The sequence below is a fragment of the Lipomyces arxii genome (genome assembly GCF_038497795.1).
Source record: "Lipomyces arxii strain Phaff 12-163 unplaced genomic scaffold V1512scaffold_4, whole genome shotgun sequence".
Taxonomy (NCBI): Eukaryota; Fungi; Ascomycota; class Lipomycetes; order Lipomycetales; family Lipomycetaceae; genus Lipomyces; species Lipomyces arxii.
This window is the reverse complement of record NW_027117703.1, coordinates 305,929-333,812: the sequence shown is the minus strand read 5'-3', so window position 1 is coordinate 333,812 and position 27,884 is coordinate 305,929. Positions and strand designations below refer to the sequence as shown.

At 44.0% G+C, this 27,884-nt stretch overlaps 12 protein-coding genes across 12 annotated transcripts; 4 read left to right on the top strand and 8 right to left on the bottom strand.

Moving 5' to 3' along the window:
* Window positions 1-156: 156 nt before the first annotated feature.
* V1512DRAFT_235936 (Abscisic acid G-protein coupled receptor-domain-containing protein) lies at window positions 157-2,244 on the bottom strand. Its single transcript, XM_066914106.1, has 4 exons — window positions 1,810-2,244; window positions 1,655-1,758; window positions 1,488-1,604; window positions 157-1,437 (listed from the first exon to the last, which is right to left on the bottom strand). Exons 1-4 carry the CDS (start codon window positions 2,037-2,039, stop codon window positions 437-439), a joined length of 1,452 nt encoding a protein of 483 aa, XP_066772555.1. The 5' UTR covers window positions 2,040-2,244; the 3' UTR covers window positions 157-436.
* Window positions 2,245-2,422: 178 nt separating this feature from the next.
* Window positions 2,423-4,223, top strand: V1512DRAFT_274958 (uncharacterized protein). Its single transcript, XM_066917805.1, has 4 exons — window positions 2,423-2,568; window positions 2,618-2,745; window positions 2,795-3,138; window positions 3,184-4,223. Exons 1-4 carry the CDS (start codon window positions 2,461-2,463, stop codon window positions 4,137-4,139), a joined length of 1,536 nt encoding a protein of 511 aa, XP_066772554.1. The 5' UTR covers window positions 2,423-2,460; the 3' UTR covers window positions 4,140-4,223.
* Window positions 4,193-7,471, bottom strand: V1512DRAFT_260167 (glycosyl hydrolases family 31-domain-containing protein). The gene is made up of 5 exons (XM_066915790.1): window positions 6,584-7,471; window positions 6,438-6,534; window positions 6,197-6,383; window positions 4,845-6,146; window positions 4,193-4,798 (listed from the first exon to the last, which is right to left on the bottom strand). The coding sequence occupies exons 1-5, from the start codon at window positions 7,332-7,334 to the stop codon at window positions 4,241-4,243; spliced, it is 2,895 nt and encodes a 964-aa protein (XP_066772553.1). The 5' UTR covers window positions 7,335-7,471; the 3' UTR covers window positions 4,193-4,240.
* Window positions 7,472-7,587: 116 nt separating this feature from the next.
* V1512DRAFT_120536 (uncharacterized protein) lies at window positions 7,588-8,498 on the bottom strand. Its single transcript, XM_066912926.1, has 3 exons — window positions 8,078-8,498; window positions 7,919-8,025; window positions 7,588-7,868 (listed from the first exon to the last, which is right to left on the bottom strand). The coding sequence occupies exons 1-3, from the start codon at window positions 8,325-8,327 to the stop codon at window positions 7,842-7,844; spliced, it is 384 nt and encodes a 127-aa protein (XP_066772552.1). The 5' UTR covers window positions 8,328-8,498; the 3' UTR covers window positions 7,588-7,841.
* Window positions 8,499-8,654: 156 nt separating this feature from the next.
* On the top strand, window positions 8,655-10,625 carry V1512DRAFT_260163 (uncharacterized protein). Its single transcript, XM_066915789.1, has one exon. The coding sequence runs from the start codon at window positions 8,918-8,920 to the stop codon at window positions 10,526-10,528; it is 1,611 nt and encodes a 536-aa protein (XP_066772551.1). The 5' UTR covers window positions 8,655-8,917; the 3' UTR covers window positions 10,529-10,625.
* Window positions 10,626-10,823: 198 nt separating this feature from the next.
* Window positions 10,824-14,944, bottom strand: V1512DRAFT_222489 (cortical protein marker for cell polarity-domain-containing protein). Its single transcript, XM_066913743.1, has 3 exons — window positions 13,660-14,944; window positions 11,285-13,615; window positions 10,824-11,231 (listed from the first exon to the last, which is right to left on the bottom strand). The coding sequence occupies exons 1-3, from the start codon at window positions 14,780-14,782 to the stop codon at window positions 11,014-11,016; spliced, it is 3,672 nt and encodes a 1,223-aa protein (XP_066772550.1). The 5' UTR covers window positions 14,783-14,944; the 3' UTR covers window positions 10,824-11,013.
* Window positions 14,945-15,116: 172 nt separating this feature from the next.
* On the bottom strand, window positions 15,117-16,364 carry V1512DRAFT_260159 (Ctr copper transporter family-domain-containing protein). The gene is made up of 5 exons (XM_066915788.1): window positions 15,857-16,364; window positions 15,650-15,797; window positions 15,477-15,597; window positions 15,402-15,423; window positions 15,117-15,350 (listed from the first exon to the last, which is right to left on the bottom strand). Exons 1-5 carry the CDS (start codon window positions 16,007-16,009, stop codon window positions 15,255-15,257), a joined length of 540 nt encoding a protein of 179 aa, XP_066772549.1. The 5' UTR covers window positions 16,010-16,364; the 3' UTR covers window positions 15,117-15,254.
* V1512DRAFT_222482 (uncharacterized protein) lies at window positions 16,304-18,307 on the top strand. The gene is made up of 2 exons (XM_066913742.1): window positions 16,304-16,474; window positions 16,541-18,307. The coding sequence occupies exons 1-2, from the start codon at window positions 16,432-16,434 to the stop codon at window positions 18,070-18,072; spliced, it is 1,575 nt and encodes a 524-aa protein (XP_066772548.1). The 5' UTR covers window positions 16,304-16,431; the 3' UTR covers window positions 18,073-18,307.
* V1512DRAFT_260153 (rab-GTPase-TBC domain-containing protein) lies at window positions 18,074-19,478 on the bottom strand. Its single transcript, XM_066915787.1, has 4 exons — window positions 19,268-19,478; window positions 18,584-19,214; window positions 18,394-18,541; window positions 18,074-18,343 (listed from the first exon to the last, which is right to left on the bottom strand). Exons 1-4 carry the CDS (start codon window positions 19,394-19,396, stop codon window positions 18,187-18,189), a joined length of 1,065 nt encoding a protein of 354 aa, XP_066772547.1. The 5' UTR covers window positions 19,397-19,478; the 3' UTR covers window positions 18,074-18,186.
* A 951-nt stretch (window positions 19,479-20,429) lies between these two features.
* V1512DRAFT_260151 (DNA replication licensing factor MCM7) lies at window positions 20,430-23,084 on the bottom strand. The gene is made up of 2 exons (XM_066915786.1): window positions 22,924-23,084; window positions 20,430-22,876 (listed from the first exon to the last, which is right to left on the bottom strand). Exons 1-2 carry the CDS (start codon window positions 22,973-22,975, stop codon window positions 20,592-20,594), a joined length of 2,337 nt encoding a protein of 778 aa, XP_066772546.1. The 5' UTR covers window positions 22,976-23,084; the 3' UTR covers window positions 20,430-20,591.
* Window positions 23,085-23,257: 173 nt separating this feature from the next.
* Window positions 23,258-26,497, top strand: V1512DRAFT_260150 (P-loop containing nucleoside triphosphate hydrolase protein; the record flags this gene model as incomplete). The annotated part of the gene is made up of 3 exons (XM_066915785.1): window positions 23,258-23,385; window positions 23,432-24,797; window positions 24,840-26,497. Coding segments are annotated over exons 1-3 (3,067 nt in total), but the record flags the coding sequence as incomplete, so codon positions are not given.
* On the bottom strand, window positions 26,328-27,782 carry V1512DRAFT_260147 (uncharacterized protein). The gene is made up of 4 exons (XM_066915784.1): window positions 27,392-27,782; window positions 27,238-27,335; window positions 27,070-27,185; window positions 26,328-27,017 (listed from the first exon to the last, which is right to left on the bottom strand). The coding sequence occupies exons 1-4, from the start codon at window positions 27,718-27,720 to the stop codon at window positions 26,523-26,525; spliced, it is 1,038 nt and encodes a 345-aa protein (XP_066772544.1). The 5' UTR covers window positions 27,721-27,782; the 3' UTR covers window positions 26,328-26,522.
* Between the last annotated feature and the right edge of the window lie 102 nt (window positions 27,783-27,884).

Genomic DNA, 27,884 nt, shown 5'->3' with positions numbered 1-27,884 from the left:
TTAATTAAAATATAAATAGTGTTTAAACGGCCATGAAAAATATCACAGTGCTCTCTGTAAATCAATCTAAACGAGAACATGAAGTGGATCCGCAGAAAAATATACAAGGCGACATTTTGTTATCTGATCTTCAAGGGCTTGTTGATTAACTTAGGATTTTATAATTTAAAAAAAATAAATATTAAAATCAAAGTATTAAACAAAGAACCTGTCACTTTATGGCAACTCCAGCCCAAAAACAATTGAAACAATAGCAAATACTAAGCGTAATTACAAAGAACAAAGACAAAGAACACCTCCGATATTAAACCACATATATGCCATCATGCCTCACCATAAAAAGCCATTCGTCCATGAACGCAAATTTATGCGACCTAGCCTTATTTCTTCCAACTTTTTTGTCTATCAATATCTCCTGTTATCAACCATCCGTGACTCAAGCTCGCTTTCCGCCCTCAAGTAAGTCCTCTTCTAAAATTTCGTCATAAAAAAATCGTCGGCTGATATATAATCCTGCTGCGCTAATTCCTGCAGTGAACAAGAACAAAGTATCAAACCAGCGGTCAACAAACGTAGTGTCCAATGGCGCACCTAGTGCTGACGAAACCGCAGAAGACATGTCATGCGGTAAGTTACTCCTCAACATAAGCGAAGTCGAAACAACATATGTTCCTAAAACCTCTGCAACTAGCAGCGCAAGATTGGCACGTTCCAGAGTACGAGGGAGATGCTTTGATACCATGTTGACAGTTGCCAAAACACTTGATGTACTGCACATGAATATTATACCCGAAAACAAAAATCCAATCTGACGAGACCATGCTTGTTTGTTTAAATCTGGATCCCAGTACTGTGCAAGCAAAGCCAGAACACCAGTGATGGGATCTGTCTCCGAAAACGAACTCTTTCTGTGTCGAAAAGGATTTCTAGAAATCACGGTCGCAACAATTCTGTAGACGCAATAAATTGCAAACAGAAAATACAATGACTGGTAAACTTTTCCCAGTAAAGTGCGTGCCCGTTGCTGATCACTATATCTGCGAGACAATTCTTTGAAATCGCTGTTCAACGATTTCTTCATTGCATACAAACCTTCCAACTCCAAACGAGATGAAGCATGCTCCTTTTCATCAGCATCACCACGGAAAGTGGAATACATCTTTGCCACAAGATTTGTTGAAGATCTAGTAGAAGAATTCTGCTTCTCCAAAATACGCTGCTCCAGTGTCCGTAGGGCAGTCTCTTTGTATTTGATAAGCTCTTCTGTTGTTTCAATTCCGGTCTTGATTCTAGTTAGGTCCATTTCCGACACCTCTCTCGGCTTAGCAGTGAAAGAAGAATACGGCGCACTGACAGCTCCAAATCCAGACAATACTGCCATTGTAGAAATGCCAATAATTCCAACCCGCCCAATACAACCTTCGTTGAACGATAAAGCTAATAACTGTTTAGAACCAACAAACTTTACCGACAATACCAGTACTTACAAAATGAATTGTCAATGTGGCTCGAAATTGGTAGATATATACCTATCTTATAGAACAGATATAGCCATGATGTAAACGACAAACACGTGAACAAAATAATTAGACGACCTGATGATCCTGTAATTTACTTGGTGAGATACTTCGAACAATCTTGCAATATATCTTACCAGTTGAATCAGCAAACCAATGAAACCCCAACAAAATTGGAATGACAACAATAAGCATAACTAGAAGAAAGGTAGTGGCAATACGCCATGCCAAAAAGCGAGGTCTGTCATAATGTCAGCATTGTGCAATCAGTCACTTCTTCCAGTTGACATACACCGGAGCAACCCAGTCGCTAATTTCGCATAGTACAAGTTCTGCGATAACACCAGCAGTGGCCAATGTCAAGTCGAAAGCACCGCGAATGATAATCGACGCCGAAGCTGAAGTCAAACAAAAGTGCGGAAAGGCCCTATGTGCAAGAACGGAAAATAGCCCAAATGAAAACATGAACGGTAGATCGCTCAGTATGACTGAGCCTACTGAGACTATGCGAACAGGATCCATGACCAGAGAATAATACGGCAGATTAGTATAAATCTGAGCACGTGCAATTTCAATAAACGTCTAACTATTGACGAAAGATTGGATATATGATAATTCGAACGAAGGAGTAAACTCCGCTACTAAATTAGACTAAGTGATCAAATATTCACGACGTGGGCGTTGAAAGAGTGATGAGCGCCAATGTCAGCTGCGGAAAGGTTGATGCTGCCGACATCTCTTCAAGTCGAGCCTCCCCTTCCAGAAAGTGAGCTGCGTCCGCCGGAGCCGCTCTAAGACCAAACTTTAAAATGGTGTATATCGAGTATCGTCAGAGCACTTATACAGGAGGTAGATTAGGGTTTACTAGTCTTTAGAGCTAAAATAAACAATCAGAAACGCGTCATGTTCAAACCTGGGCTTCATTTTAGCAGATGAAGCACTAATGCCTCCTACAGATCATAGATTTCCGCAATTTTACTGCTGTTACTTGCTGAGATCAACCAAAAAAGTTACAAGTTTGTACATAGGGTCTACGCCTCTGCCATTACGTGTAATTACTTGAATGTGATATACATACTTCGTTGGCTAATCAATCGTAGCGGCTGCGTCAACATAATGGTGAACTTTTACAGGGCGCGTGGCGGACAGGTAGAGCTAATAGGCGGCCATGGGAAATGATTTGTATAGTTTCAGGGTTTCCCTCCAGGATCAGCGCGTTGCAATTTGAGTATGATTCTCTATCAAATTACACATGAATTGCCTCTGACAGCTTATAGACACGCATGGCAACACCCCAACAGGACGCGTCATATCCAAGATCGCATTACAAAGCGGTCAAAAGGTTTGTCACTGGATTCAAATCTTGGAAATCTAAGGCGTTTATTGACGTCACCTACATTACACCGATGGCCGCTAATCTTCCATATTTTTGATCCCGACGTGTTAGCCAGATGGAATCTAAATAAGTACAAAGGAGAAGAATTAGCGCCACATCTACGTGTTTCTGTAGAATTTCGGCAAACTGTGGAGGATTCCGTGACCCAAACACAGTCTTCGCAACGCTTGAACATTCATGAAGGAGATGGACTTGGAGGAATCAAGGGTTTACAAATAACAAATGGTACTGACTTCAGAATTTGGACAACAGATTGCTGACAAAGTATAGAAATTTTTGAACCCTATTTCTCTAAATCTGCCGTGTGGCTTGCTTCACATACTACATGTGCGGTATGCGAAAAATCCGTTTCTGTGAAGGAGGCCGATAGTTTTGAGACATTAATCTGCTCAAACTCTTCATGTCTTGGGGTATATCATGCGACGTGCCTTGCTGAATCATTTCTTGAATCGGATGGTGAAGGCGCGAGTGAATGTGATTTAGTATTGCCTACTCAAGGATCATGTAAATTGTGTCATGAAACATTAAATTGGGGACTACTGATAAGAAACGCGTCTTGGCGCGCGTCTGGTGCGAAAGCAGTTACAGCAACTATTTCATCTACGCAGCAGCAACAGATGCTGGATGAAAACGATAGTGCTCATGAGTTTGATTTGTCGGATTCGGCTTCGTCAGACAGCTCTACTTCTAGTGCAAAGAAGCGAAGAAGTCGGCGTAAGGGAAAGAGTCTTGACAGCAGTGATACTGAACAACCGACGACGAAAACTGGCAAAAAGCGGACAAAGAAGAATGTGTCATCTTCAGAGGACGATGAGGAACTAACGTTAGTTAAACGACGAAGCAAGAAGTTGGACATGTTTGCAAAACCTGCTGAGGTTTTGGAGTCAATACAAGAAAACGATGCATTAACTTCTAATGGGCAAGACGTGTTGTTTGCTAAGAGACAGCCGAAGAAAAGTGCAGAGATATTGGAGGCTATGAAACCGGCTAGGAGACGTCGACCGAAGATCGACGTAGAGACTGTAAAACAGACCTCACCTAAATCTTCTGGCACGAGTTCGAGATCGAGATCTGCATCCGATTGTTCAGATGCCAGCGGTTCCGTTAAGTTGATCTCAGATTGCTCCGATTCTGATCAAGTTATGGAACCTAGCGTGGGCTATATAGCGACAAGACGAACAGCAGGTGGCGACGTAAATTCCTTTGGCGGAAATCTACTCTTGTAAATATTGTATCATAGGATTTCACGGGACTTATGGGAACCCGACTCTACGATGTACAAATAATAAATTGTATTTAATAGATTTATATGCACCTTCCCAAACTTTTAGAACTGGATCGACCAGTCTCCAATAACAAGAACCTTTGGATCTCTAACAGTCACAACACTGACCTTTCCATCAGAAGTCTCCGCAACATGGATGTCAGCGCTCCATGACTTCTTGTCCTGGAACGCTTCAACCGTCCGTGCAGATTTCAATTTGTCAGTGTTAAATCCAACAAGAATTATCTTCTCGATTCTGACTTCGTCTATTGTTTTCTCGTATGATCGACTTGAGGCTCCAGATGGTTGCATGCTGCGGGATCGCAAGATGTTGTCTTGAGCGTTGAACATGAAAAATCTATGCAAGAACGCGCCACGGTTGTATGCCATGGTTTCACCATCATCCATGTAAAACACACCACCAGCATTGCCAGATCTGTCTAGATGAATAACTAAAGTCAGTGGGTCATGGCTCATCAGCGTCGCTGAGCGACGATATCTGTCGCGTCGGACAATGATGTGCCCACCTCGGGCAAGAATTGGAATTTTCTCAAAAGGCGCATCTAAGTGCTTGTATCCAATACCTTCGTATATAGTCTCGTCAAAGTAATCGTAATAGAGCTAAAAGAAGTTAAACTTGGTCACTGTGTTAGCAATCTGAACTTACTTCATCATCTGGGATATAAATTTCGGTCGATCTGGCGCCTTCCTCTACAATAGGCTTAACCAAAAGTCCGGTTTCACCGAAAAAAAACTGATCATCAATTTCAAAAGCTTCCTCGTTTTCTGGAGCTAGCAAAAACATTGGTCGAACGATAGGAACTCCGTCAAAACTGGCTCGGTGAAATGCAGTGTAGACCGATGGCAAAAGCTGGTATCGCAATCTGATAGCGTTTCTGATAAGCGAAGTATATGGCTCACCTGCCAGCCATGGCTCACGGCGCTTCGACTCAATATGCGCATGGCCTCTAAAGAACGGATAGAATGCACCAGCCTGATACCATCGGGTCAACAGCTCAGGTGTTGGATTCCCAAAGAAACCTCCAACATCAGCTCCAACAAAGCTGAAGCCAGCAATGCTATGACTGAGCAGCATTGGCGTGACAATCTTCAAGTAATCCCATGAAGCTGCGTTGTCACCTGTCCAGACTGCACCATACCGTTGTGATCCAGCAAAGAACGAGCGGGTAAGAACAAATGGTCGCTGTCGAGGATTTCTTGCAAGCATAGCCTGCTGGGTAGCGTTGTGATAAGTCGCGCCATAGATATTGTGCACATCCCGATGTTCCCAGTTACCATAATGCAGAGCATCGCGTGGAGCACTAACTTCAGGGCCATTGAAAACAGATGGCTCGTTCATGTCATTCCACATCAAAAAGTTGTTTTCATAGCCACAGAACTTTCCAGGCTTGTACTGATCCTTCCAGAAATCAGCTGCCTTTGGGTTGAAAGTATCAATCCATGCTGACTCTCCGGGCCAGCACCATCCGTTGTACTCCTGTCCTTCGGAAGTTTTAATAGCTAGCTCGCCTTTTGACAATGTTTCGTATGTTTTGTACCCAGCCTCCTTCTTGATGTGTGGATCTATAATGACAACAAGCTTTCGTTTCCGTTTGTCCAAATTCTGCATCATTTTCTCTGGAGTAGGAAACATAGACTTCAACCAGGTAAAGTATTTTTTATTTTCGGTGTACTCAATATCAAGCCAAATGGCATCGTACGGAATCTCATACTTGTCAAAGTTGGCATCAACTTCGGCAACATCGTCTTCGGAATTGTAGTTCCAGCGGCACTGGTGATATCCCACAGCGTAAATTGGCGGAAGCGCCGTGAATCCAGTCAAAAGACCGTATTGGTGGTAAACTGAAGTGGGATCTGGTCCAAGCATGACATACATGTCAATAATTCCGGACTCAGAAATCCAGTGTGTCTCTGTGGATTTCTTTACTCCAAATGACTGTTCATTAGGCTACAGCATAGTTAAATTTGGATGCTTCGTAAAGTAGCATTACTAATTACCTTTGACTTCACAATATCAATCCAAGTGTCTGCTCCATTGGCCCAAAAAATGCCGACACTTGATTTTTTCTTCTGGGCTTGCATAAATGGAATTGCGCCGTACATGGCCATAGGACTGTTGACTTCATACTCAAAAATATCAACGTTAAAAAGTCTATAAGGCTCGTTGTGATTGCCTTCTCCACCTCTATCGCACCCGTTAGTATACGAAGGTACATCTTGCTCGTGCTGTCATTCATACCTGGTTTCCCGGAGCGAAAATTTGTCAGCATGCTCGGGGATACCAAAGACGTGCTCGTATCCCGGAAACGTAACATCTAACGCGATCGACTCTGGTCCTGTAACTATGTTTAGCACCTAAACTAATGTAAGATCAATCTTCTGTACCTTTAGGCTTTGTATCTGTGCTACCACCAAAACTTTCCTCCCACATATCTTTGATATCCAGTTCGTTCTTTAAGCTTGGGTCGTCATTAATTTGTGAAGGATCAGGCTTGGCTCGCCAATGATCCATGTTGATCAACCCACGATCATTCAAAATGACTTGTGGCTCACCGTCACGGTAAAAAGCGACTCTTAAGGGCTTTGATTCCACAACAGCTTCGAAATATCTGTCCGGGCCAAATTTAATCTTATACACACCGTCTTTGCGCTCGTTGTCCGTGGTAGCGTCAATTGCATTGTCGTCTGGAGTCAGATCACCAGTAACTGCCCATTTAGACGCTTCATTGTATCGTCGCTGAGTTATCGATTCAGGAAAACCAGAAATTGGTGAATCAGTTCGTTGTTTCTCATCAACCATAAATCTTGCTGTTCCGGATTCTAGGAAAACTAGCTGGAACGGAAGCTCGACATTTGTTGGATCACCCTTAGAGTCAAGAATGCTCTTTAAGATTGTGCCTTGAAGAACACCTCCGTCAAATTGAACAGTTGAAGAGTCAATTGCATACGGCGAGTCCCATGCAGCTCCCTTACTCTGAGCCAGGTCGGCGTATTCACGATTGCGTCTGCAGAATGAGGATTGCTCGCACGTCTTGAACAAGTACCTCTTTGCACTCTCAACAGGATAAGCCATCAGTAAGACGACAAACAGGCAACAGGCGACTGTTACAAATTTGAGTGAGTTTGCCATGACCATCCAATCTGTATCTATCAAGTTTAATGTTCTGTTGACTGTGTTGACGGTGCTGCCTTTCAATGATTATTGGATCACCCTTTGGGAGATATCTTTTCTACCTCACGGACCATCGTCATCATCTACAACTAGAGAGATTCAGCAATGTTAATTTTGTGTTAGAACAGATAAGTTATTGGTTGTATTAAGCCGGTCTTTATTGATCATGTAATTTACTTTTCAAACAATACATGAAAGAGCAGGACGTGGCTTATATACGGTCCAAAGTTGCTTTTAACATCCAGCTCAAACACTTATGAAGCCAGCAATGAACAGCGTTGACGCTGTGAATATTGTCTGTATGTTCAGCCGCCTGCTTGCACTTGCACCGTTCAAATATTAACAAATGCCTGTTACTAAGTGCCAGTGTAACAACTGAAACGCCGAAATGAACCCGAAGAAAATCAGATTAATGCCTTTAGATAAGTGTTCCACGTTCTACCATTTGCAATGCCCCTTTGAGTAGCTTTCTTAGAGCTGTGTAGACTGTTGTCGACGCTTAACTTGCGTTAGAATGTTCAGAATAAATCAGAACCAATACTACTCACTTCTTGCCATTTAGTAAGCCCCAACTTTGCCAGAGACCACGCGGTCAGTCCACCAGCGACAATAATGAAAACAATGACTATTGACTCATCCTTCACAGAATCTCGCTCTATAGCGGTGAGTTGACATTGCGCAAAATCCTTAAAGCACTTTAGACTTACGAAAGCAAGTAGTTGTAACGTCTGTCTCCAGTAGGGCATCCTTGCAAATCGGTAAGTTGTAGTCTAAGCACCATTGACGCGTGCATTCGAGACATGCTTGAGTAGCTGATAACTCGTCTGGCATCCGCACAATTGTTGAATTTCTGAAGCATGTGCATTTGCAAAAGGAAGATGCCGCTTTAACTGTAGACAGGTTTACTAGCATAGCCATAACATTCAGTAGCCATAAGCGTGTAAGTATATGTGACATTGTATTTGACTTTATTTGGTTATGGGGACTGGAGAACTTGCATTTAGAGTGCTACTTGAAATCGTCAGTCTCGGGGATAGGCGACGCAACCCCTGAAACGTAAAGCTTAATAAAGTTTAATACAAAGCTTAAGCAGTTTCTAAGTTACCACTCTTTGTTTAGTACTTTGCCTCATGTTGGACTTATATATATACTTCTTTATAAATTTGACGTAGACGTTATAAGATTTAAACTTAAAAAAATACCGTTATATGTTTAAACGCGATAGAAAGCATGTAAATAGGAAGACACTGCTAAACACAACGTGTAGCCCTTTAACCTTATTCATATCGAAGTGTCTTAAGACGCGATGTCACAGATCCAGCTCCTACAACTTGTGCTTCTGCAACAGACATTTTGTTTTAATCTGCTCTCGAAGAGTGTTCTTGCTGTTTTCTGTTTGATGTGTTTTACTTCTCTTGTTGATTTTAGGCAAATATCATCATTGGCTTTGCTCTGTCTGTCACTGTGATTTGGTTGCCAATCAGACCAAGCTAGCGAGCGCTCTTCTAAGTGTTAACCCCAACTTGTTGTACTACCACTTCTCTGAAATGGCACAAAGTTTTTCTTTTAAGCTTTGCGACTCTTTGCGACTTCGGAAACGAAAAGCGGCAAGACGCAGTTTAGACGACCTAGTGATACATTGCAACGCAAAAGCCCAGCATGATGGAGATCACAGGGGACAGAGCTGTAATGAAAACGGCGTTCTGTCAAATAGCGATTGTACCAAGAAAGAAACGCTTGTAATCGAGAAACCAACATCAGAGACCGTCAATGAGTCAGACTCATCATTTTCAATCACTTCGGGCACTACGCTAGACAGAATGACACTCAAATATCGTCGCTTTTGTGCCTTCTTTTCCCGCACACACGATATTCCCTCTGCACATTCCAGCGCCACTTCGTCATCTACGTTTTCTGTTCCGTCTGCAATTTCTGCTTTCGATTTTTCATTAATCGCAACCATTAACAGCGCACCACAACATCACTACCCAACGCAAGACTTGCTTTCGGGAAGTCAAATTCTAAATCCAAAACGGCATTTTACCGCCCCAAGATTACGACGGGAACGACAAGCACGGTCTGAGTTTAAAAATGCGTATAAACGACTACGGCCAACACCTGACTCGCTCTCTACACTTTTAAATTTGCCTCGAGAAAAACTGCCCTGCACTGAGTATTTTTCTGTTTACATTCCACTGATTTCGAGTTTGTCTGTTCACGCGCAGCGTTTGAGAAAAATTGCTAAAGAGCTCGAATATGAGTACTTCTGCGACATGAGGGTTCAATACAGCTCAAGCGTAAAATCTCCTCAAAATGTTCTTGGCTATGTCGACTCTGTCTACCCGTCAGAAGACGAAGAAGAGTACTTTTGGCCCAGATTCTCACAGTCAAACGAGCCTTACAGACTTAATCGAAGTGAATTTGATATTGCTGTTGGAGAGTTTGCTCCTGTTGCTCCATTGCGATTTATAGGTGGTTGCCGAACGTTTGGAGATTATCTAAGAGAGTTTGGTTTGTCGCTTGCTCGTAGGAGCACCCCATCGTCATATGAACTTTGCGAGATCGCGATTAACGATTTAGAAACTATGATGAGATCAAAATGTCCTGCTGTGTTACTCAGATCCATGGCAATCACAGAGGGCCTTTCGAAAAACTACTATCTTACGAGTAAAACGGTCAACAGGTCAAAGTTTTCTTGGAATCGAAAGGCTTACAATAAAGGGCTGTCCAGTAAAGACAAAGAGCTTATTAGAGGGATGGCAAGCTATACCGCAGATCGCAATTATATTTGGAAACGTCGGGCTGAAAACTTATTGTATCCTGATTTCGTGATTTTGGAAGACCCAGACGAATGTGTGTATGTCCCACATGTGAACACCAGGTCCCAGCTGTCAAAATCAAGTGAAAATGAGCTATATACTTCTAGTGTTAACTCGGACACTGAGAGTTCAGTCAGCTCGAACCACAGTCATGACAGTCATGAATTGTTTGATGATATGGCCCTCTATGTAAATGCGATCCATCAAGCAGATTTTTTGGATGACAACGATGCATTGATTGTAGTGGCCAGCAAAGAACTTGCCTCTGAGTATCACAAGCAAGGTGTTGAGGTCGAATCAACTGGACCTAGATCAAATACTCTAAGTACTGGTCTTTAGCTGTCTGCTTCGCCTGCTTAAGAACAACGTACTTTTCTTTGCTAAGGCTGCGGCTCCTTGCTGCATTGTCAGTCAATAGCGACATTAATAAAATAACCATATTGCAAAGTCCGTAATCTAGCTCTCCATTGATTATTTCTAAGCGCGGTAGATAACTTATACACACAGCGCACAGTAGCATAGAATTCATATAGTTAGGTCTATTCGCACAACATCCCTTCAGTTAAGTAGCTGTTTAACGAAGTGATTTCACTATAAGCACTAATACAGCACAATTTTGCTACATTAAAGCGTCATAAGAAAGTGAATTTCTCTATTCACCTAGACATTTATGTCATTAATTAATATATTCGTGCTCGCTTTAATTGTACAAAACGTTATGTCATTATGAAGTTCATACCGCAGAACATGTAAAAAGCAAAACTCCGGAAAATTTAGTCAAAACTTAAATCATCAAAACAATCTTATTCTAAAGCTCATTATTGTCATGACTTTGTCATAGTCATATCACCAAACAATGCAGACGGGGGCAGCGTCTGCGTCATGCTTTCGTCAGCAGTAGGCGAAAATAATTCGTAGCCTTCAGATCGTCGCCGGTAAAAAGCAGCCAGCATACCGACACCGACAATGATGAACATAATCGCAAGAGAAATGGCGAGCGAGATTAAAACAACAAATCCTGCCCGCATTGGCAGTTTCTCTTCTACTGTCGTCAGTACATGATCAAGTTACACGTATTCAACATATCCAACTTACTAATTGTCATACCAGCTATCGATGGAACAGCATTTTCGTGCTCAGTCATGACCATATGAACTGTTCCCGGGCTACCGTCACTCTTGATTGTATACAAGAACGGCAACCAACCGTCGCCATCATGAAACGCGGCAGAAACATTGCCATATTCCGCAAGCCTAAGATTTCCTAGAACGAGCAAAATCATGTCGTCTGGCAAGATAGACGATTGGCGCGTTGCCCGACTTCCTAAAGGCAGCAATTCAATGGTGCTAATCAAGCTGCCGTTATTCAAGCCTTGACTCAGCGTATGCCAAGAGCCGGACCGATAGGCTGATAAGTAGCTTGTGTCGCCGTCGGGGTAGGTGCCAGCCACAATCGCGTCGTCCACACTATCCGAAGTGCTTAGAAACGCACTCACAGGACCAGGGAGTGTCATGGATTGCATTCCCAATGTATTCCACGACATTGTACCAAGATTATATGCCGCGATATAGCAATTCACGGTATCCACAGTGTGCATAGCACCGCCAACGATCATGTTATTTGAATTCAAAAAGTAAACACTGGAAATGTTGCCAGAAATGCCTTCTGTAACCGAATCCCAAATTCCGCTATCCATGTCGTATATACACACGTTTTCACACGTCATATTTCCTGCTGAAGTAAACGATCCCGCGACGACAACCGAGTGCGTATTTGGCCGTGCCGCAATCACGTTGACCTGCACATTTTCTCCGCCCAAAGCAGGCGGCTGCCGGTTGCTGAATGCTTTCGATGCTAAGTCCCATATTGCAACGCCGTTCACGTAAGTGTCATTCACAACCCCATTGAACGCACCACCAATAATCAAACTCGTATTAAAACAATTGTGGATAGAGCAAACAACGGTTGACTCTTGAAACACATCTTGAGTAAAACCACCAATGGCGCCACCATCAGAAAGAATCATAAAATTTTTGTATATAGATTCGCCACTCGTGGCGGAAAAATCTCCTCCAGCAACCAAGTACGTTGTACTGTCATTGGCGTAGAAAGTACCAGTATAGACTACATCGGACGACTTGTAGACACCAACAGGAAAAATGGCGCGCCTTTGTGATGAAGTCTCATCACCACTTGCAAATTCAAATGGTAAGCTATTTAATTCGAACCCATTTGAAAGTATCACTGCGCCAGAAGTACCCAAAGACTGTGACACAACACTGCCAGCTAAAATGTAAGTACCATCTGTAGCAGCAACAGAAGCTGACAACGATCCGGTAAGATACGGCAAAGCCAAATCAGTTCTATCAGCCCAAGTGTGTTCGTTCTCGATCCACAACGCACACCCAGGACTACTTAATGCTTCTTCATCGTTGGCTGCGTTAACTTCCGTGAACGAACCGGTGAATATTAAAGTAGAAACATTTGTGCCCGACAAAGATAGCGTGGTGCGAACAACATTCTCAACCGGTCCATTCACACCACCGTCGAAATTTGACCACTTTGAAGCCGAGTCGGACCAGCTTGCGATATACGACAAATCCACATTAGACCCAGCAGATGAGCCAGAAAAGTCACCGACAGCAATAACGGACGTCTTGTCCTCACTGACTATTAATGAAGAGACGCGACCATTGAGGCCTCTCACAAGACTAGTAATGTTACCTGCGGTATCGATAGCCAAAATATTATGAATTGAGCTACCATCGGCAAAATTTCCAGCAACATACAAGGAAGAATTTGCTATGACCATGGCGCGAACTTCAGCACGATCCTCGAGCATGAGACCAGCTTGATTTATAGCCGTTTCATATACGTTTCCAGATTCAGCCACTGTATAATTTGAAGGGTCATACTCAAATAATCCGTTTAAACCCCCAGATGTTGATGTTAAAACGAACTGCGCACTTTGAGCAACAACGGTGATTTGTCCTGTCTGCGATGATAATGGAACAAGTCTAACAGACGGCCTAAATTCTTCATCAATAGCGTCTACTGAACCTTGAAAAATAATGTCATATTTGTCGTAGTCATTTGTCTGATATATAATTGATGATTCCTCCTCTCCATCAGATGTTGCAAACGTTGTAACGTTGACCATTCCTCGAGTATCGCAACTATCATCTGCCACGCAGCCAGGAGTATATAAGATGACTGTATAGTTTCCTGACACTGTAATATCTGGATAAAAAGATACATAGTGCATTAAAAGTTCTGCACCAGAAAGTTCGGCTGTGCTGAGATACGATACACCATTTATCGTTGTATGCTCCCATTCGCCTACTACTCTAGATGCACTTATCTCTTTTCTGGAAATACCGCATGAAGCAGGTTCATTGTATTCAGCAACCGCATAAGTCATAATTCCTATAATATTTAGCACTGGTAGTTGGCACGTAAAATATACTTACTTTGTTGGTATAGCTGTATTCCTGACAACCCAGCCCCCTGACCATAGTAGTCAAGAAGATACACACTGAAGCCATTTATACTGATGTCGTTGACAAATTCAAAATCTTGATAATCGGCAGTAGTTATGTTTGACAATGGACACCATGCGTCACAATATGCTTTGTCTCCTGTTTCTGGATCTGTGTATGTGAGATTCAAAATACCATTAATTGGGTGCGCGACAAATCGAAAAAGGCGCGTTCCTCTTCCGTCTGCGATAGCATTATACAGGCGCATGCGTGTAGGCTGGATGTCATAAGGAAAAGATGCGGTCCAGACACCTTGTTGCCCGTCTTCGACCAACCAAGAAGTACGTTCCCTCGACACATTCGCCGGGCATACTATAGACTCTGGATTTCCATAATATGAACTTGAAGATGAGCCAACCGCCGAAACGTTGGCCGATCGAATGTTAACGAGCTGCAACTGCCGTTCAATATTTGCCTCGGTGAGTGTGCTTGTTGAGTCTTCAATACCATCAAATCTGCCTCCAAAAACAATCTTCCCGTCCCTTTTTACAATCGCATTGACAGGACCGCCACTAAGTCCATTGAAAGGGACAGTTTCCCACGAAACGGCTGTAGTATTCCAAATCGCGACGTTTTTTGTAAACGAACCACCAAAATATACAAGATCTGAATCCTCATCGCAATAAGCGGCATTGACATTTCCAGATATGCCAGAACCAAGACCTAAAACATTTCCTGTGTCAAGATCTACACTAGCAACTGACTGAATTTCTTTATTTCCGATGCGAGTGAAGTTTCCTGCAATGTATACAGTATTGTTCAACAGACACAATGAACCGATGAGTCCATCTGAATCGCTAATATCAAAAAACAGATTTGGTGAGAGGTCAATCATGAGAGAGTCTGACTTGCTGGACGATGGCATTGTTGCATTTTCTTGACCGGCATACCGATACACAGATATACCGCCAAAATCCCCAAGTATTGCTACCTGACCCAGTGGCGATAAATCAACATCTGGAAGAGTTATCGATTGAATCTCAATTGAGAGGACTATATTAGGAGCGGTGAAAATCAAACCAGCTGCAAGCCGTGCTATGATTGACAGACGCATCTTGACGACTGCCGCTGAACAAGCTTGTGCTTAGTCTAACCTGGGTATTGCAGATCGTAAATACTATTCTTCACAATGACAATCTCGACAAATATTTAGCGATCGTAAAGACGAGATTTGGTGATATAAATTTTAAGGAGATTTCGATTTTTTTCGATGAATGTGCGAGTTCGCGTTCTCGTTCTCGTTCTGTGGCTTGACGATGAACAGTGACTAACCCTAAGCCTATGATTTAGCCACATATAAACAAAAGTCGGTTGCTAAGACAACGAGCTAGTCTAAACCGAAGCCCGCAGCATAGCATTTTGACCTGCTCTGGACTAGCCTATTATGATTGAATTTAAACAATCCTCGCGTACTATTTTATATCGCGATTGGGCTCATAAAATGTAGCCTTACAGCGTAGATTGAACTGTGTAGCAAAGGACCCATGATTTATACAAACTAACAAACAAAACAACATCTATCATCACTAATGGCAAAACATTCCTCTTGATTCACTATCTCGCCCTGAAAAGAAATAGTGGCCAGAAAATGCGCCAGCAACCACAGAAAGCATTACCCATCCCTATTGAAACTAGTTAGGGGATTTTAAAAGCACAAAGAATTCAAAACCTACATTATAGGTCATAAACACCAGCCTGGTCATGTCATATTAGTATTTTGGTTGATTATTTATCTTTAAAGAGCTCACATTAAAAAAAAAGAGTAAAAGACTTGTATCGCATAAAATGCTGCCATTTTGGCCTTAGATCTTGATTTTACAGCCTGCGTTGTTGCATGGTCTTCTCGCTTTGGCAGAATATCTAGAGACGCTACAACTGTTAATTCTCATTGTCATATATCGCAGCTCATTCAAACACAAACCACGTGGTGATGTTAGCATTCTCAAATACTCATAGCCACCAGCGACAGCAAATATAACCGCCAACGAGACTATTAAGCCAAATGTGGTAGTAATATGCCACCAGTCGAACACAATACACAGATCTTTAGTGTTCCATGTGAACAGCATCTGCGCAAATGCTAGTCAGTAGCAGCTCATACGGTCTACACATACCTCCAGTTACATACATGAAGATTGCAACTTCGGGATGCTGTGCCTTCTGGCGACCCTACAAAGTCGCCTAGCTTGCTGTCCAGCTGGTTCATACTATTCATACCGTCCATATGCTGCGAATGGTCCATGCTAGCATGGTCTTCACCCATATGCGCTGAATGATCCATCGTGGTGGAAATACGATGTATTGAATCGAAATGTAATCACGTTTCTTGTCGACGCGTCAAAATAGTAAACTTGACTTCACGGCGCAACAGAGGGTTTAAAGCAGTCAGAAGAAAATTTCGTCTACTTATTTGAATCGCTTAAGTAGCTAATGACAAAAAATCTGTCAATTGATTTTATTCACGGCGTCTAAAAGAGAAAATCGAGACAAAAAGTAAAAAAACTGCTGACTAAATTATTAGATAATAAATACACTATACCCTTAAGCATTATGCTTCTTCGGGGCAAAAACGAAAAATTGAGCACTGTAAGTCAACTAATTGTATCAATCAATTTATTATCCTTACTACATTTCTCAGGACACCGAAATCTAAGAGAGCCAACAGTAACAGACTGATTGATTGTGATTTATATATATTTTGGAATGAGTGAATACGGATATACAGAATCAGCTTCGAGAGAAGCAGGTACGTTACTTTGTTTTGAACGGCGTTGATTCAAGCCCAAAGATTGGTAACTGATTAACTTTTTAGATGCTGAACGACATCGCGAGAGAACTCGTGACAGAGACCGCCGTGAACGACACTCTGATCGAGACTATCGAGAGCACAGAGGCGACAGAGATCGTGATCGTAACGACAGAAGGGACCGGGATAGATATCATGATAGTAGCAGAAGTGACCGTCGCGACCGAGATCGTGATCATGATAGAGACCGTGATCGCAGAGACCGTGACCGAGATCGTGACCGTGATCGCGAGAGAGACCGCAGGGACCGAGATAGAGAAAGGGACCGCCATTCCAAGGACACTGATCATGACAGACATCGAGGCCCAAGGGCACCTGTTGACTTAGACAATGTCGTTCCAATCAATGAGAGACAACGGCGTATGACTATGTGGGACATCAGACCGAAGGGTTACGAGAACATTTCCTCAGAGCAGGCTAAACTGTCAGGCTTGTTTCCTTTGCCAGGTGCGCCACGACAGAATAACATTGATGCTGCCAAGTTGCAAGCTTTAGCAGAAAGTGATGATGTTGAGAATCCATTGATAAAGCAGGTTGTTATCGCGGAAAATTTGAAGCCAAGCCATTCTCGTCAAAGCAAGCGTGCCCTTGTTACAAATCTACCACATTTAGAGAGCGAGCGTACATTTGTTAACTTTATCGATAATTTGATTGGCACAGTTGATAGAGACGAGCCAGGTGCCAAAGACCAACCGATAAAAGTTTGGCAGTTCAGCAGCGACAAGCGCACTGTTTTATTAGAGTTCTATAATGCTGAGGATGCAACAATCGCTGTTGCGTTTAGCGGAGTCGAGTTTGGTGGTTCTAAAATTAAAATTGACCGTCCGAAAGATTACGTTGTTCCCGAGAAAGAGGATGAGGCTGTTGAACATGTTGCAGGATCAGTTTCTCCAAATGTGCAGGACTCGTCTAACAAGATCTCAATCTCTAACATTCCCTTTTATCTGACAGAAGACCAGATTCTTGAACTGCTGAAAGAGTTTGGTGAGCTGAAAGCATTTAAGCTATTGAAACATAAAGAGGCGGGCGAATCAAAGGGTGTTGCTTTCTGTGAGTATGCGGATGAGCATGTCACCGAAATTGCGTGCGAGGGTTTAAACGGAATGGAATTAGGAGAGAACGTGTTAACAGTAAAAAGAGCTTGCTTAGGAGTTCATCAGCCTGAGTCGAACGGACAGTCGGCGATTAGCGCAATGGCAGAGGTGGCGACTTTGAAGGCTGATCATAGTAGTACCCGTGTTCTCCAGCTGTTGAACATGATCGTGGCAGAAGATCTTGTTGATGATGACGAGTACTACGATATCAAAGCTGACATTAGGGAGGAGTGTGAGAAGTTTGGCAAGGTTCTCGACTTGAAAATTCCCCGTCCTACGTCATCCAATCGAGCACCTCTCGGCGTTGGCAAGATCTTTGTCCGGTTCGAGTTGCCTGAAGGATGCGAAGAAGCTTCAAAAGCTTTAGCGGGACGTAAATTTGCTGATCGTACTGTTGTGACTACTTTTTTTCCTGAAGAAAATTACGAGGTCGAAGCGTTTTGATCACCAAGTTTGCTGCATTTTATGTAATTTTAGCACGTTACAACATTTGTGGTATTTAGCATTGTTGGTTTAAAGAAAGTGTAAGTAAAAGTATGTGCATTATTTCACTGTGCTCTATAAAGCTATGATTCGTTCTGACACCAAACTGTCGTAAGAATGCCTGACTAGCAAATCATACAGCTCATCCGGTAACTTGGGTACAAAACTAACGGCCAATGTAATAGTTTTCTTTGCCTGTAGAGGTGGGAACGATCGTAGAAGTGCCATTGGACTTGCATATGTGTTAGCTTTCCAAAATTTAGTAAGTTTTGTAATACTAACCTGGCCGATGATAAAAGTTGATCTCGCATCAAGAGTAGTTGCGCGGCCACTGCCAAAATATTCATGTGTGGGCCAAATGCAATCAAGAAGTCCCATAAGATTAGCACTTCACTTAGTGGTGGTGTACAAGCAGACATCGTCAATACAGCTAAATTGTTAGCAATGCTATCTGACATATAGTCAAACTTACAAGCAAATCCATATAATTCAGCAGTCAACAACTTGGTTTTTAAATATGAAAACAAAGTAGGATCAATGATTTTCAAACAAATATCTAGCAGTTTTAAACCCAGATGAACACCATCTAGATTGGGCTTGACATATAACGGACAGCACAAGTGTACGTATCTGTCAAACAAAGCAAATGACTGCGTCTCACTAGAGCAGCAGTATAAAAACGGCGCAGCTAGAACATTGAGTCCTTGTACATACAATTCAGAGACGGCTATTCTTTCGTCGTCCTCTAAATTAGTTGATAGGTTTGTGGCCGTTGACGGCAATCGTGTCGGGGTATGACTAGAAAATCTGCTGTTTGTAAATTTTGAAGACCTTCTACCTTTAGCGCTTAGATTATGGGCTATTTTTTGGTGGTAGGCGTCCCAACGCTTCCAAGCTAGTGCATTGAGTACTCTGATGAGCGATGTTTCTGATACTCTTCGTTGAAATAAAATGTCAGTTGCTAAAGTTCGAAATGTGTCATTACGAATTTTGGAGTATGCTGGCGATGCACCACGATGAATCAAAGCAATGTAAGCTTGAGACTGAATTGGCAAGACTTGAAGTAAGGCAGACCATACATACGGTCTATACGTGCAAAAGTCCTAGTTCATCAGTCAGTAACCATGGTTACAGTGCATATATAACATTTACTCACACTGTCTGGGTCGTTCGAAAGACCTTGCGTTAATATCAAATAGCGTAATTCGGAAAGACCTTGATCGACAACAATTGGGGGTCTTCTCAACGCCGATTCTATTGGATCACGTTTTCTAAATCCTCGCATTGTAGAGTGGCTAAACAATCCAGATCAAGGCTTATATCGAGCTGGCTGCGAAGAGGTTGAATAAAGTACCAATACGGTGTAAAATCAACACTTTGAGACCACTCTGTAAACAAACACTGAGCCGCGCGTCGCGTTAAAAGAAAGTTTGGTTTCGTACACCAAAACAGTGTCTGTCCTATTAAAATGTTATAATTGGATAGTTATGGGTATAGTAATACGAGCATAAAACACAAGTGGATCCGGCAACTTCGACTGCATTGTAGTTTGCGGCAATAATCAGTTTGCCACGTAGAAAATCGTTTAACGCAGTGAACAAAGCTCGTCGTGGAATAGGCTGCGTTTTTCAAAATTAGGTATTGGCCGAGCAGTTTCGTGCTAACTCACAATATGATTACAAAAGTTATTTGGACATCCACTACAGCAATATTTTAGAACTAGGCAACGTAGTTATAGGCTCTGTACAAGACAGATCTCAAAGGCAGATTAATGCGTGCGTAATATACGACTGGCTTGGCATTTCAGGGCATTCTCTGGGCTACAATTTGCCCAAATACACTGTTTCAGAAGTACAGAGAGAAATCAGTGAGAAAGTATAGAATATAAGCTGCTGCAACCTTAGAATTACTAGTCCACGTTAAAGCTTAGTCTCATGTAAAAACAATTTTTATATTCTATAGAATGAAACGATTTTATGAATCGCGGCGTTTTTCGCAATCCTGAATCCCTGAAGTGTCCATGGTTGGCACAACAGCAATTGGTGGCCGATCAACAGACAAATTAACATTTCTTTACGCAAAGAAAATTGCAAAAAAATGTAATTGCAGCACCTACGATTCCAGCGTGGTCTCCCACCGCAGTACTGAGTAGGCCCATGGCAGGTTAATTGGTGTTGATCGAACGGGGAACTATGTTTTCTACCAGGTATGGCCGCAACTAACGACGAAAGTTGTTGGCTTCACCAGATTGTGCAAAAACCTTACATAGGAAATTAGTCAGCGCTGCTAGCAGAACTGAGATTTCTGAGTCAGAAGCAGCATATTCTTAGTCAATTCTAGGCATATCTTAGTAAACATACTCTAATTTCAGTCGCGTGGAAGCACAGAGGTCAATATTACTTCAAGCTACTGTAAGAAAGACAGATGCCGTTTTGTAAAATATATTGACTAAAAATACAACCATTTAAACGCGATTAAATTTACAACATATCAATGTCACTATCCTCCTCCTCATCATATTCGTCAGCGTCAACGTTGATAAACGCCAACCTAGAACCATTTCTGTAAACCTGCCAGACGCCGAGAGCAGAGTACTCGTGTAAGCATTCTTGAAATTGGTCGTCTGTGAACCCCTTGCCGAGAACACGGTCTCTGAGTGTGGCCATTGACCAGCGAGAAAGAAAGTGCTCGCCGTCGTTGTTCGCGAGGTCACGGATGATTTTGTAGATTTTGGAGCTGGATGTGCTGTCTAGATGTTCGGAATCAGTACCGTTGCTGTTCAGAGACGATTTTGACGCGTCGAGCAGGCGCAGAGCTTCGTCGACGTCACCGTGGATGACCTTATCGTCAAATCTGATGCGAGCAAGTGCCTGAGCCATGCGCAGGACAGCGAGCAAGGTACGTGGGGTGGTGTGAGCAAACTGGCGGCGGGAGCCCTCATCCCGTTTCTGCTGCTGACGCATCTGAACGTACGCACCAACAATATAGTCGGAGATTTCTTTTGGCACAACCGGCCGGTATTCGCGAGCACGGGAAATATACTCCCGGATCATGCCTGGGTCGAGAGGCTCAAAGTCCATTTCTGGATGCCGGCTGTGCATGTGGACATACGCAACGTGGCTAGCCAGTTGTTCATCTGCCTCACGATTAGGTGTGTCAAGGATCAGAAATAGAATGTCGAAACGAGAGAGCAGAGCGGCTGGCAAGTTGATGTTCTCGACAGGCGAGATGTGCGGGTTGTATCGTCCGTAAAGCGGATTCGCGGCAGCCAAAATTGACGTTCGAGCATTTAAGGTCGTGTTAATACCGGCCTTGGAGATACTGATGGTTTGCTGCTCCATGACTTCATGAATTGCGGTCCTGTCAGTGTCGTCCATCTTGTCAAATTCGTCAATACAGCAGATACCACTGTCAGACAACACGAGCGCGCCTCCTTCAAGAACCATTTCGTCTGTGACTGGGTCTCGCATGACCGCGGCCGTCAATCCGACACCCGAACTACCACGACCAGTCGTGTACACACCACGTGGGGCGACTTTGCTAATGTATTTCAGCAGCTGCGATTTGGCCACACCAGGGTCGCCCATCAGACAGACGTTTATGTCGCCTCTGATTTTCATGCCGTCGCCCATTTCCTTTGTCACACCGCCGACGAGAAGTAACAGAAGCGCCTTTTTGACATCGTCGTGGCCGTAGATTTCAGGCGCAATCGACCGCGCAAGTTTGTCGTAGATGTTTCCTTCTTGACGCAACTCTTCAATTCGGAGCGACATCTCTGCGTCACGCTCCATGGCATCGTACTGTTTCTTGTACTGATACACATATTGTCCTTGCAAATACGTGTCTGTCAATAAACCTGCCCGCAGAGCCTTGAAACCTGAGTACGGCGTTGGTATAAATATACCGGCAATATCAACCGCATCACCAGGACTTACGCTGCGTACCATGGTGCCGGTGAAGTGTACGGTTAGACTTCGCGGGATGTGTCCAACGGGGACCTGGTCTGCCATTTCCTGGATCTTGATGTCCTGGAATGGCACAAACTTAGAGGCCCTTGTGGACATGAACAATTGACCTTTGGTCTGGTTGGTCGTGCAGCTTCGAGACGGACATTGCACTGTTGGTGTGAATTGGCGACCTGCAATTTCCTGGAAGATTTCAGAACCGCATTTGTCGCAAGTATAAGCGTTCACGACCAAAGATGGCTTGACATCAGATACTCTGGTCACGATTCCTCTGACGGTAATGAGCTTGCCAAGATGTGCGCCTTTGACGTCTCTGACAGCGAGCGAAGTCGGAGCCGGACGGAACCGGTTCTGTGGTGGTTTAAAGTACAGCGAGTATCGTCTCATCAACTGCGGCGGAAAAATCTCAGCCTCGGCTTCGGCTCCTAGTTCTGCAATTTGAGCCTCGTTTCTGAGTTTTCGCTGGTTTGCAATGACGTCCAACACGTCGTCTTTGTAATTAATGTCGATTGTGGGCTCAGGCATGAGAGCATCGATACAGCGAGAGAACAGTTCAATAAAGTGATAAGTATTTGACATGATAATGTCAGCAGTTTCTGACCGAGTGTTCTCGAACACGTCCATATCGTCAAGTTCAATTAAAATCGTGGCCTCTTTTCTGTCGACGACCTTCTGAAGTAAGTTCATGTACTTGCCCTTGTCTGGGTCATTATAGACAAGTTCAGCCTCGTCAATTGTATCTCCAAATTCATCATGTTCAACTGTGCTTTTGAAGTTTTGAAGAAAGAATGTGATCGTTTCTGTTTTTGTAAGAGAGAGCGAGATAAGAGCAAATAAAGCGATTTACCTTGAAGTTCTTCGTAATTGACCGTGACGCTAATTGTTTGTAACGACGCCATGTCGTGAAGTGTAAAAACGAGAAGTTGTGCTGCTAGTGTTGTATGTGAGTGTGAATGAGTAGAGTAAAGAGAGTAGTACAAAAAAAAATAGAGAGTGTGTGTCGCGTAGTAAAATCAATTAAGGGGTAGACGCGTCTCTTAAATTACGACGCGTCAAATACGCTTTTCATTAGCTACAATTATGGCATAAACACAACAACACTAAAATCATCTAAACCCTAACCGGATGAGCATTAATGGGCATATGATCCTCGAGAACCGATCCCCGCCAAATTAAAAAAGAATCGTGAAAGTGACAGGAATGAATAAGAATGACCTCGTACGACTCAGTCGTTGCGTTTGCGCCTTTGAGATCGTCATTAGTGAATTTGCCACCTTCGATTGTGTCTTTACTAAATAATTCCTACGTCGTGAGTCAATTTGTTTCGTTGCGTGTGCGTTACTAACAACACCGAGGCTATTCAAAATGTCGTTATCCAATTCGACAGCCCAAAATCAGGTAGAAAAGGATTTTCTGGATGGACAGGGTTTGCATCTACAAAACACGACGTCAAACCAACTTCATTTGTCGAACTTGACCCAGCATTCGCTGGTTCAATCGGGATATCTGACGGCGACAAAGTGAGACTTACTGTGCATGCAAACCCACCCGAAGCTCAAGTTGTGCATTTAGAACCGGTCACGGCCGAGGACTGGGAAATGGTGGATCTGCACTCGCAGTATCTCGAGTCCGGTATGCTAGCACAGGTCAGAACTGTCTCGCTCGATCAGAAGTTGGTGGTCTATATGGGTCAAAACGTAACTGCGAGTTTAAACGTGACAAAAATTGAGCCTGTATTCGTGGATGGGCTTGGATGTGCTAAATTAGGCGCGAATGTGGAGATCGTGGTTGCGCCAAAGATGAAAGACAAAGCTAAACCAGTACAGAAATCGAGTGTTGGCGGAAGTTCACGGATTAGAGAAGCAAGAGATGCCGCAAATGCAATTATGTTAAAAGGTGTTGCAATTCCCCATTGCATCTTCACTGATTCGGACGTCGACAACTCAGCCGATGACACCAAGCTTGCAATCTACGTCGACAGAGAAACCGTGTTTCCGGTTGTCAAGACCGCAATCTATGCTTACGTCAGTGTATCTCGACCGGCATTGCTAATGCCAGTGACAAAACAACAGCTTGAACAGGCAGAACAAACGCAGCACGAATGTGCCAAAAAAGTTGTCGCGGAGATCATATCATCGGCCTGTGTTCTAGACGGCTATGTCGGATTATCACCTCGTCTCGCACTTGCGCTTAACGTCGCGGGCTCTGTGGGATTCATCGTCAGACTCGAACAAGCGCCAAAACCGTTGTCACGACCGCCACGAACCTTGTTTGTCGTTCCGTTCAGCGACCGTGTAAACACTAAGGCTCAGTTTAAGAATGGCACCGGGCGCGCGCAAGAAGTGGCTGACTTGTTACACGACAAAGGCGTGTTCTCGGCCCCAGTCGTGAATTACTTACGAGTTCCAGCCTTTGCAGGTACAGTGCTGCCGTTTGGTGGCATGATTGAGTTTGATCGTGCAGACGGGTGGATGCCACCGATGAAATCGAGTCCGAAGATCGAATGGAAGACTGAGAAAGAGCGACCAAGTGAAGAAGATTTGATGGGGTTTATGGTGCCAGTGGCGCAAACTACAAGGATGCGCGGAGTTGATTTTGAGCTCGACCGGATCTTGCGAGCGGTTGAGCGAGGGTCAGGTGTGCTTCTTTCCGGTGCTCGGGGGTCAGGCAAACGGACGATGCTAGACCATGTTCGACAATATTTATATTCCAACTTAATATGTATGACTTTTGCTGTTCGAGACACTTCAACTGACAATGCAGATTCATTTACGGTATCATGTGCTGACCTGACTGACGAGCGGGTCACGGTCGTGAAGGACACGCTGATGCGGTGGTTTGCGCGTGCGACATGGCACGCACCGAGCGTAATGATTTTGACTGATCTTGAAAGCATTGTTCCTGAAGAGACTGAGCATGCGGATGCCAGCCGGACACGGCAGCTATGCGAGATGATGGTCCAGATGTGTGGTAGAGCCGGTGGGAAGGTTGCTGTGTTAGCAACTGCGGAGTCGAAGGTCAAAGTGCATGAGGGTCTGACGAATGGGCATGTGGTGGAGGAGCATATTGAGTTGAAGGCGCCAGATAAGGTGTCGAGGAAGGAGATTCTGACGGACGTGATTTCGCGGATAGGCATGGAATTTGACAAGCTAGATCTGCTTGATTTGGCTGACCGCATGGATGGGTATCTTCCAGGCGACATCATGACAGTGACCGAGCGGGCCGAGCACGAGCGGTTGATCCGCGGGTCCGGTGCTCTGTCACAATCCGATTTCGACAATGCGCTGGACGGATTTGTACCCGCGAGTTTACGAGGCGTGAATTTGCAACAGTCGAGTGTCGCATGGGGCGATGTCGGCGGTCTGGCCGCGACTAAACGCGTTTTACTCGAGACATTAGAGTGGCCGACCAAGTACGCGCCAGTGTTTGCAAACTGCCCTTTAAGACTGCGCAGCGGTGTGCTGCTGTACGGATATCCTGGTTGTGGCAAGACGTTTCTTGCGAGCGCGGTTGCGCACGAATGTGGTTTAAATTTCATTTCGATTAAAGGCCCAGAGTTGCTAAACAAGTACATTGGTGCAAGCGAGAAGTCAGTGCGGGACCTGTTTGCGCGTGCGCAGGCCGCACGGCCGTGTGTGCTTTTTTTCGATGAGTTTGACTCGATTGCGCCTAAGCGCGGACACGACAGCACCGGCGTGACTGACCGGGTTGTGAACCAGATGCTGACCGAGATGGACGGCGCCGAAGGGCTAGACGGCGTGTACGTTCTTGCAGCGACGTCGAGGCCTGATTTGATTGATTCTGCGCTGCTGCGACCCGGTCGGATTGACAAGTCTGTACTGTGTGGGATGCCGGATTGGGATGAACGGGTCGATATTCTGAAAGTGCTAAGTAGAAAGATGAAGGTTGGAGATGATGTTGATTTTGAGGACGTTGCACACGCGACGGAGGGGTTTACTGGAGCAGACTTGCAGGCGGTCATGTATAACGCGCATCTGGACGCAATTAAGGAGCTTATTGAGTCTGAGACGGAGGATGTCAGGATAGAAGCTGCCGGTGAGGTGGAGTATTTTCAGGTCATGCTTGATGCGGTCAACAGACGCGAGCAGGATCCGGGGATGCGGACACGACTGATGGATTTGTTGCCTACAGCTACGACCGCGAAGATCAGTAGGACGCACGACAGGAAGGAAATTATAATTGAAGACAAAAACATGCGAGAGTCGCTACGGACAACGCGGCCGAGTACTTCACGTAAGGAACTTATTCGATTAAGTGCGATTTATGACGAGTTTGTGTCTGGCCGGAGCGGAGAGATGCCAAATGGTCTTGCGTCGACGGACGTTGGAGGTCGGGCTACGTTGATGTGAATTTGATTTGAGGCAAACCGGATTAGTAAATATACAGCTTTTTCATTCATGTGTCTTTCCGTAGAATAGAGAAACTTTATGCCCGATTATCGAGCTCGATTGTTTTTGATTGGTCTGAAGAGTCCGGTGTCGGAGTTGCGGCCAATTCACTAGCCGCCGTATCTGTAGTCAGCCGTGGTTCAAGGTCAGCGGTCGAGTCCGCCGCGTCTGCTTCAGTTGCGTCCAATAATCCTGTTGATTCAGCGTCTGGATCTACAGCGGATGAGAACGGCGTGATAGTCGCTGAGTCAGACACCGACGATATTTTCTGGAGGGCCTCGAGCATGCGGCTTCTGGTCGTGGCCATGAGAGTATCGACGTCGTCTGCGGACATGCCTGTGGTCTCGATTGGGTCGAGAGCCTGAACCGTGATTGTGCCCGAGTTTAATGTTTTTGTTTTGAAGTTGAAGATGTTTGAGTAGTTTGAGATCACGACTGGGACAATTGGAAAACCTGACTGGATCGCGAGATGGAACGCCCCGCGTTTGAATGAGAGCATTTCTGGCTCTGTGAAGTAAGACCGTGTTCCTTCCTGTATATTAGTTAGCATCAAACATGCTGCAAAAAGAGAGAATGGCACTGACGGGGAATATAAATACAGAGAGTCTTTCTCGTTTCATCCTCGTGATTGCGCCATCGAGGGCCCTGATTGCCTGGCCTCTGTTTTGACGATCAATGAAAACAGTTCCAGAGAAAATCACTATGATAATGATTAACCAACATGATCCCTTCAATGAAAAACCTTCGCTTACTGAACCAGCCTAAAAATGGAACATATTTCAGACTACTTTTAGCAGTAACAGAACAATAACGAGGAAATATTCTTCCAAGCAGGAACACATCCATCTCACTTTAATAAGCACAGTTAGGAACACCATAGAACACAGTAATAACTCCATTTCTTACGTTTGGTGATTCCCCACAATGATTGCAGGTCGAGTGTTTGTGAGTTTCTCCTCATTCTTAAAATCAATCTTGACTCCGATTATCAATGACGTAAGCCATGCAAACGCTCTACCAGTGCACCATTGACTTAATCCCCGTCTTTGCAGGATCGCCAATATAATACTAGCAAACACACCATATGTTGCACATGCACACATTGATAGGAAACACAGAAACAACCGCACATAGAACCGAGGGGTCTGTGGAAGCAAGCCAAGGACAGATAACGACATGGCAAGCGTAATGACAAATATTAATAATAGTGCGACGAGGGTCGTGCTATCGACCATAGCACTTTGTTTGCTGTGACTGATTGAACGTGTTGCGTGGGAAAAAGGGAGAACGCTTCAAGCCTTTGAATTTCACGATGTTCATTCAATTTTTGGACGAGTACAATGCTTACTCAGCAACACTTTACTAGTATAATTCTACTATATAACATATACACTATAAA